Source organism: Oculina patagonica, unplaced genomic scaffold, assembly GCF_052425735.1.
Source record: "Oculina patagonica isolate OP01 unplaced genomic scaffold, crgOcupat unplaced774, whole genome shotgun sequence".
In the NCBI taxonomy this organism is placed as follows: domain Eukaryota; kingdom Metazoa; phylum Cnidaria; class Anthozoa; order Scleractinia; family Oculinidae; genus Oculina; species Oculina patagonica.
Window position 1 is genome coordinate 1 of NW_027558663.1, and position 9,033 is coordinate 9,033.

At 39.4% G+C, this 9,033-nt stretch overlaps 3 protein-coding genes across 3 annotated transcripts; 1 reads left to right on the forward strand and 2 right to left on the reverse strand.

The window, feature by feature from the left end:
• Window positions 1–538: 538 nt before the first annotated feature.
• On the reverse strand, window positions 539–1,043 carry LOC144641232 (trace amine-associated receptor 7f-like; the record flags this gene model as incomplete). The annotated part of the gene is made up of 1 exon (XM_078500266.1): window positions 539–1,043. A coding segment is annotated over exon 1 (505 nt), but the record flags the coding sequence as incomplete, so codon positions are not given.
• Window positions 1,044–4,723: 3,680 nt separating this feature from the next.
• Window positions 4,724–6,278, forward strand: LOC144641231 (trace amine-associated receptor 5-like). Its single transcript, XM_078500265.1, has 2 exons — window positions 4,724–5,230; window positions 5,842–6,278. Exons 1-2 carry the CDS (start codon window positions 4,726–4,728, stop codon window positions 6,276–6,278), a joined length of 942 nt encoding a protein of 313 aa, XP_078356391.1. The 5' UTR covers window positions 4,724–4,725.
• Window positions 6,279–7,191: 913 nt separating this feature from the next.
• On the reverse strand, window positions 7,192–8,898 carry LOC144641230 (alanine--glyoxylate aminotransferase 2, mitochondrial-like; the record flags this gene model as incomplete). The annotated part of the gene is made up of 3 exons (XM_078500264.1): window positions 7,192–7,576; window positions 8,156–8,254; window positions 8,721–8,898. Coding segments are annotated over 3 exons (376 nt in total), but the record flags the coding sequence as incomplete, so codon positions are not given.
• Window positions 8,899–9,033: the final 135 nt, after the last annotated feature.

Below are 9,033 nucleotides of genomic sequence, written 5' to 3' on the forward strand. Positions count from 1 at the left end.
ATAGCAATTTGCCAGTAGCCGTTTAGACTCGAACTCTGAGAGAAAACACTACACAACTTCACCGCGGTCAAACGTCTCAGGCAGCTTTTCTTTCCATTTCGGCGTTGTTTGTTCGTATTGAAGTGTTAGTAAGAGCAAGGATAGATAAAAATAGTTGCTGAGTGTAAGCATAATCCCATTTCCTCAGGTAAACGAGTGTTTTTACTTTTTAAATGTTCCGCATTCGAACCAAAGTGGTTTGACAAATGGCGCCGACAAGTCCGCATATCGCTATTTTCAAACACGTAGAACTTTTTAGTAAAGCTTCAAAAAACGTACTAAACCCTCAGAATACCGGAATGTATCGAACTTTGAACTGTGAAAATTAAAACCTTATCTTTGCAGTACTTTTCTTATTTTTTTTATATTTCTGTCGTTTGACCGCGGTCTGCTACACAACGGCCCCGCCTGTTGGGCTCGAACCCGGACCTCTCGAACGGGAATCATTTGCGTTTACCATTATGTCAACGGACATTTAAAAGAGTTCTTTAGGACTTACCTCGAAATGTGACCGCTATTCTGTAGGCGAGGGGCTTGGACACGGCATAAAATCTATCGACGCTTGTTATTGCCAAGTTCAAGAACGTGCAACCAACGAAAAGGAACGGAAGAGATTTGCTGGCTTGGTACAGATGAACCAATCTGCAGGGGTCTCCAAAGTGATGCAATAAAAAGCGCCATGATGCGTACACTGGCTGCACAACCAGGCCTGTGAGACAATCAGCGGCGGCCAGGCTACACAGCAGTACGTTGACCGGGGAATGAAGGGAGGGAGTGCGGATGATGGTTGCTATGACAGACAGATTAGCCAGGAATGCAAAAATGGCGAATGGAATGTGGACAACTGTCACGGCCATGTCATTTGCGTACACTGACTTGACGCCGATGGCGTTGAGAATCCATAAAGGCAAACATTCTGCGTAATCCTCGTGGCTGGAAAATGTGCCGTTTTTTAATGAGTTGGCTAAGCTTTGATTTGTACCATTCAGAAGTGTTTCGCTCATGATTGTTGTTGTTTGCTGAAAAAAGAAAGGTAATGAAAGCAAAAAATTGAAACAAAAAAACAAGAAACAAGATTAAATTCCCGGATTGACGCGAATCGCGCTTCCTTTACCTAACTGTCAGGGATGAGTTTTACAATAAATACAAAATCACGTACCATACATTAAACAGCCATCAATCATGGAAATTACTAAAGACTGATGAACTTCTGTAATGATTTTCTTACATGTAATATTTAAATGATCAAGTTCATTTCTGTACGTTGTCATTTGTGTCAATTCAGACAGAACTGATTTATCCATTTTCTCTCTCCAATATTTTATCCTAATATTAGTTAATTTTGCCTTTATTCAAACTTCCATTTGCTATTCTACCTAACTGTATTGTTTTGGTCATGCAAATAAAGCTACTTTTTAAACAATTCGAGTGTCAATGGTTTCAATGATCTCTTCAAAACCACTAGAAATTAAAGGCCTGTTTTATCCGAAGCTCGAAAATAAAAATCGCCTGGTATGTTTGCTTAAAACGCGAGATGTGCAAACGTTCGTTAGCACGCATCTTTTGACATATTCGACCGAAACGTTGACATAATTCTGTCAGATAGCAGCTCTACAAATGTCTGCCTGATTTTGTTTTTAATTTTTGGTCTCGTGAAAAGTTATGGCTTTGTAAAACGGAAGGCCAGTTTTTCAAATATCGATTTACAGGAGACTACAAAAAATAAATAATGCCATCTTTGAGAAATTGTAGATGCATTTTTTGAGGGCGATATAAAAGCGAAAGAGTTAGTGTTTCCTTTCGTAAAATAACTAGTTTTTTATGAGTGCATGCTCGTTTTCTGGTAGATTCAGTAGGTATTTTATAGATAGATCATAGCGAAAGTTACAATCTCGCGTCAACGACATTTTGCGCAGTCTTTAAGAATAAATCCCGATTTCTAAAAGAAAAATAATTGATAGTAAGCTCGAATGCCATTTTTTTTTCAAAGAAGTGAGCTTTTTTTAGAAAAAAAAACTGAACTGGCGTTAAACTTGGCAAACCGTGAAATACAGGGAATCCTTCAACCATGTTATTCTAAAACTGATTTAATTTAGACTTCGCAAGGTATATTGTTTTGAAAATGATGAAACGAGCTTGCAACGGAGAAACTTGGCGGGTTTTTCGAGAATTGTTTAGAATTAAAACTTTTCCGTTCTTTACGGCAGGAAAATGAAAAGCCTCTTTTTAAAACACAGAACGAAAAGTTAAAACAAAAACACTGCATGCACTTTAAATTGTGACAGGCCTCGTGAAAAACACCTTAACCGTAAAATGTATATTGAACTCAATTCACCCAACTTACCCCGGGCTTGCAATTTGGACTTTTTCGTCTAGATTGACAATCGGAAATGACAACCTTTGATTTAAATATTATTTTTAAATTTCCGAGTGCCGCCGGTTTAGCACACCTTCTTCACTTTTGGCCAATACATGCTGATTTGCATGACACTGAGAAATGAAATCCTGTCAACGTAAAAAAATAATAACGATTCACTCAAGAAGCATTAGTGACATCACGCCGCTTGCTTTGAATAATCATTTGAAAGCGATTTTGATATCAACAGCTGTTTGCCTTTCAGATTTAAATGTACTATCTTTTAGCCTGCAAATACATTTCGCACGTTGTAGCGGGAGCGATAAGAGACGGCTGTATTCGCAGGCTAACTATCTTTGGGTTTCTTCATTCTGTCGCCTCGTAACATCGTCTATACGGAAGACGAAAATTAGATCTTTTAGCTCACTGGCATGGTGAATTCATAAATGGAGCCAGCGCTATATAAAGCTCTCTTCGGAAAGCTACAACTACTGACACTAACTAGTGGAGAGGAAATTAACCCTACCCAGACCGGGATGGGGGGGGGGGGGATCAAATCAAACTAAATCATCCATACCATCGATTTATGTCTCTTTACTAATTATGACAATGGTCCCTTTTCCGTCTCGCTGTATACATATATTATTTATGCCATCGATTAATGTCTCTTTCCAATTTAATAACAATCAAGCGGCTTGCTTTACCGTCTCGCCGTATACGTGTATTATTTTTCTGCTCTGCTTTCAAGTGAATTTTTAAATCAAGCGGCATGATGTCACTAATGCTTGTGAAGTTAATCGTTATAACATCTCTTTTGTAAGTTGACGGTAAGGATTTCAGTTCTGTCATGAAATCATCTTGTATTGGTCAAAAATTAAAATGATGTGTTAAGTGGGATTCAGAAGTTTATTAGCAATATTTAAAATCAAAGGTTGTCCTTTACGATTACCAATCCAAAAAAAACAAGTTTTAATTGACCTTGAAGAAGCCCGACTGCTAAGTTGGGTGAAATGAGTTCGATATACAACTTACGGTAAGGTGTCTTTCGTGAGGCCTGTTGTATGTGTGCATGTAATGTTTTCTTTTTTTTTAATCTTTTCGTCCTTTGTTTTGAAGGAAGGCTTTGCATTTTTCTAACGTAAAAAACGGGAAAAGTTTCATCATTGAACAATTCTTGAAAAATCTACCAACTGTCTCCGTTGCAGACTTGTGTCATCATTTTTTTGCTGACGGGTTCACGACCGGTGTTGGTCTATTTTTCCTGACAAATTTGAGAGCAGTTTAGTTTTTCTTTCATTCATTTCTTCGAAATTGGAAATGGCATATTTGAGCTTCTCGATTATTAAGCTTTTAGAAACCGGGATTTATTCTCAAAGCCTCTGAGCAAATTAAAATCTCGTTGACGCGAGATGGAATATGATCATAAAGTTATTTGCCGTGAATAGAATACGTACTAAGTTAACAACAAAAAGTGCATGTTAAATAACAAACCAGTTATTTAGCGGAAAAGAAGCGATGACCTTTTCGCTTTTATAAAAATTCAATGACAGCCTTACATCACCATCGAAAAGAGCGTCTTCTATTTCTCAAAGATGGCTTCGTTCTTTTTTATTTTCTGTAGCCTTCGAATCGAAATAGTTCGATGTTCGAAAAACTGGCGCACCGTTTCACAAACAAAGCCATAACTTAACACGAGACCGAATTTAAGAAAAGAAATCATACAGACATTTGCAGAGCGTCATCTGAGAGAACTGAAGCACAGTTTCGGTCAAATAGGTCGAAAGGGGCATGTAAACTAAAGTTTTCGCATCTCGCGTTTTAAAACATACCATCCATTAAAGTGACTTTTGTTTTCGAGCTTCGGATAACATAGGCCTTTTATTTCCAGTGGTTTTCAAGAGATTATTGACACCTTATTGCTAAACACCGAGTAGCTTTATTTGCATCACCAAAGAATACAGACAGCTAGTATAACAAAAGCGAGTTTGAATATAAAGGAAAAAAAATAACTGTTAGGATAAAATTTGGAGAAAGGAAGCCGATAAATCACTTCAGTCTGAATTGGTATTATTTTTTACGTACATCTAACAACATAAAGAAATGAACTTGAATATTTGCATATTTACTGAGAAAATAATTATGGAAGTTCATCAGTTCTTTAGTAATTTCTATAATTGATGGCTTTTTAATGTACAGTACGTGATTCTGTATTTTATTATAAATGTCGTCCCTAACATTTAAGAAAAGGAAGAGCTATTCGCGTGATTCCGGGAATTTGCTTTTTTAAAATTTTGTTTACATTACCTTTCTATTTTCAGCAACCAACAATCATGGACGAAACACTTCTAAATGTCACCAGTCGAAGCTTGAACAACTCGTTAACAAACCGCACAATTTCCAGCCACGAACAATCTACAGAGTGTTTGCCTTCATGGATTCTCAACGCCATTGGCGTCAAGTCAGTGTACGCAAGTGACATTGCCGTGACGGTTGTCCAAATTCCTTTCGCCATCTTTGCATTCCTGGCTAATCTGGCTGTCATAGCAACCATCATCCGTACTCCCTCCCTTCAAATCCCTGTCAACGTACTGCTATGTAGCCTGGCCGCCGCTGACTGTCTCACAGGCCTGGTTGCGCAGCCAGTGTACGTATCATGGCGCGTTTTATTGCATCACTTTGGGGACCCCTGCAGATTGGTGCATTTGTACCAAGCCAGCAAATCTCTTCCGTTCCTTTTTATCGGTTGCACGTTCTTGAACTTGGCAATAACAAGCGTCGATAGATTTTATGCCGTGTCCAAGCCTCTTGCCTACAGAATAGCGGTCACATTTCGAGGTTTGTACTGAACTGAACTGTTTTAAAGGCGCGGTGACATAATGGTTAGTGCAAAATGATTCCTATTCGAGATGTCCGGGTTCGAGCCCAGCAGGCGGGGCGGTTGTGTTATGTTCTTGGGCAAAATACTTTTCTCTCACAGTTTCTCTCTCCACACTAGTGTCTATTGACGGCAAATTGCCTGGGCAAAAATCTTAACTTCAGTAGTGTCATCCTCCTCTCAGGAGTATTACTGATACGTAAGGTCAAAAAATTATAACCCAGGTCTTTTTCTTTTCTCGTGGCGGCGTTTTGCTCTCACTAGAAAAAGGAAAAAAGAGAAAAGGAAACACCCTGGGGCCAGTGAGAGCAACTAACACTGGACAACCTTGACACTATATTTGAACAACCCGAGAAAAGTGCTGAGGCGGAAAATGTTAGCTGTAATGGTCTGCGAAGAAACACTGAGCAGAACTCGTGCTCGTTGCTTCGCTCACCGGAATTTGCGGCTTCGCCGCTCGCACGTTGTCCCCGAAGAGAGCCCGCTCGCAGGCTACTCGATCCTAGACTGACAACTGTTAACCTCTTCGATGAACAATGCAAAATTTGTTGTAAATTCTTTGTTTCGACAGGCATGGTGAAGATTGTGGTTAGTGCGTGGGTTCTCTGGTTCATCTACATCTGCCTGCTGGAGACTGTGGTCCCAAAAATGATTTACGAACCAATGGAAAACGTCACTTTGGCTCTAATGATTATCATCCCAGCTGGAGGCCACATTCTAACCTTCCATGCAATCCGCACTAACAACAGAAAGATCTTTAGCGCGTCTCATAATCTGCAACATGCAACCTTCTATAAAAGACAGAAGAAGGCAGCGAGGGATATGGCTTTCTACACTGCAGCAACGTTACTTTCACTGCTTCCCCTGATGATACTTCTGAATTTTGAAAACAGCGTATTCACTGGCAATGTGTTGTTCCCTTGGGCAGCTACAGCTACAGCACTTGTGTCCTCCATTAACCCTGTTATTCAAATTCGGAGAAACGCTGCCATGAGGGAAGCGCTTTAAACTGTTTTTAAATTAAACACACATTAACTTTTTCCTCTGTGGTATTAGTTGCTCTCATATCAAATAAGTTAAAGTACATAAAGTAAAACTTAACAGCGTCTTTGACAATGTCTTTGAAAAGACATTTGGTGCGAAATTTGTGACGAACACGCCAGCTTCAGGCAGAAAAAAAGCCATGCAACGCGCGCGATTTTGCACTAATTTTCACGCAAATTCACCGGTGAAGTTTCGATGTTCATGGTCTAAACTCTGACAGACCATAATTATGAGGTCATGAAGTGTCCGAAACAGCAGCGAAATCGCTCGCCTGCTGTTCATGGCCCACTTGAGTTTTGAACCTTTTTTGACGGCATTTGTATGGTGTTGATAGTATGCACCAAGAAAAATGTGATCGATTTTCCAATTGGTTTAAAACGTGAAATAACTGTTCCTCTTTTCTCTTACGAAACGTGATCTTCTAAGGGGGCGTGGTCAATAGTTTTTTTGGAGGGGGTTCCTTTGACTTGATGTTGATTGACTTTGCTCGAAAATGGGGATGTAAGGGATGCATGCTTCTCTCTACCACTACCTCAATTTATTAAGGGTGGGGCACACTAGGCGACAAGTCGCAGAGACAGGGCTCCGCGACAAGCCGCTCCGCTCTGTACTGCTTCAAACCAGTTTGAATTCGTGCGACTGATCGCAGCGACAAAGATTGTCGCAGAAATGTACATGTCACATCAGGCAATATGTTGCAGCAACTTGTCGCCGCGACACGTGCGCGAGATTGATAACTGTTTACAAAACGTACGACTGAATCAAAGAGCGTGAGTTCCAGGGAATGAGTTTTAATGGCATGTTGTATAATAAGAGCGAGTTGTATAATAAGAGCGAAAAATGAACCACATACTAAAGGAAAAAGCCAAGAAAACCCTGCCAAAAATATGTCCTTTATAAACCAGTCCACGTTATAAACAAGTTTTTACCCTAACCCTGTTTCTAATAAGTTCGCTCACACTATGAAAATTATTTTAAATTCGTTATCAATGTTTTTATCAAGTTTCATTTAGTTTATCCACCATATCTGTGCTCTACGAAGGAATGGAATTAAATTGTTATATTAGATTTTGTGAAATGTTAATTTATATGTCGTAAGGCATGTGAACATTTCAAAAGTGCTATTGGTGCTAAAAACATTTAAAAATTGTTTAGTTTATTAATTAGCTCTGGCTGTATTTTTGCAAAGCAGTGCGGAACACAGCCACGCCAAAGTTGACATCATCCTTTGTTATACACATGGGAGGCTTGATTCGTAGAACCTAAAATTGAAAACAAAACAGTTATTATGACAAGTACAACGAATTCAAGAATATAAAATTTAAAATCAAACAAACACCAAACAACCGGTAGCATCGACCTATCAGGGATAGAATAATTCGAAATAATAATACTAGTGAGTCAGTGAGTTTCGCCCAGTAAATAGATGTCTCTCTTCGCGCGCTTATTGCATTCCCCGCTTGAGAGACGTCGACCCGAAAAATTCCATATTAATGACGTGGCTCTACTGAGATCCATGTTGTATCTCTGATTGGTCCTTGTTTTTCGCGCGCCAGAAACAACCAATCTTAGTGAAGGAAAGAAAATGGAAGGGATGGGAGGGAAAGAAAGACCTGAACTTGCGAAGACAGAGTTCTGTTCACACAGGATACGAAATAGTAAATGTTAGTCTCTTTTCTTTCCCATTGTCGTATTTTCCTCTTTTCTGGAGACAACAATAAGTAAATAAATTGATTGATTGAAGGAATTGAAGAATACTTTATTTGATTTAGTTCGTGGCTTAGTAGTTTGACAGATGGTATCATAAAAAGGTTATTTTATATCCAAGCATCAATACTTACATTTCCATACAATCCGCCTTTACCCATGAGCACTCCCATATCTTTACAGTCTTCCCAGATCGGAACAAATTTCTCGGGCGGCAACGGCGTCTTCGACTCCTGGGTTACAAACCGAGAATTCGTTATATCGGGTGTTGCAATTTTACCCAGTCACTGTCTTACAGTATTACAACTGTAGCCAGTTCTGTAAAGTTTGTTAACTTTTTTTGCTTCATAAGATCCGTTATTTCGTTGTTGAACTGTTACAGAGCTGCAAATATTTTTTTTTCACCTGAAAGGACATATGTCCTACTAAGACACCATCTTGGTCGGACAAAACAAAATTGTGGTCGGACAGATTTTTATTCATCATTGCTGTAAAGTGATTTACGATCAAAAAATTGTCCGGACATCATGTCTGAAAACACTTGGGATCTCGTCGGACATTAGCAAACTTTGGTCGGCCAATGTCCGATGACCGACTGTTATTTGCAGCCCCGAGTTTGTACAAACAAAAACTTAATAAAGAACATGCAAAGTACTACCAAAGGACAGGTTGTGAAGAGCTATATAGGGAGTCGCTTACTTTATCTGTAACCAGTTCAACGCCAATCATCAACCCCTTGCCTCTGACGTCACCGACTACATCCGGGAACTCGTTTTTGAGTTTAAGCAGCTCTTCTAGAAAGTAGGTGCCGACAACCTCAGAGTTCTTTTGTACGCCATCTTCATCGATGGCCTGGAAAAAAACGAAAAAAAGAAGTCTGGATATCAAAGAATGCGACAACACAAACAAAATTCGTTTACGTCACTAAGTTCAAGGGCAAATTTTGGACCAGTAACAGTAAACCACCTTGAGTCTGTGTCCAAATTAACCAATCAACAGCAAGCTTCTGCCC

Bases quoted from the DNA above. Each gene is read 5' to 3' on its own strand.
- LOC144641231 (XM_078500265.1), top strand. From the start codon at position 4,726: ATGGACGAAACACTTCTAAATGTCACCAGTCGAAGCTTGAACAACTCG. The intron at 5,231-5,841 runs GTTTGTACTGAA...TTGTTTCGACAG, and splicing joins AATAGCGGTCACATTTCGAG to GCATGGTGAAGATTGTGGTT.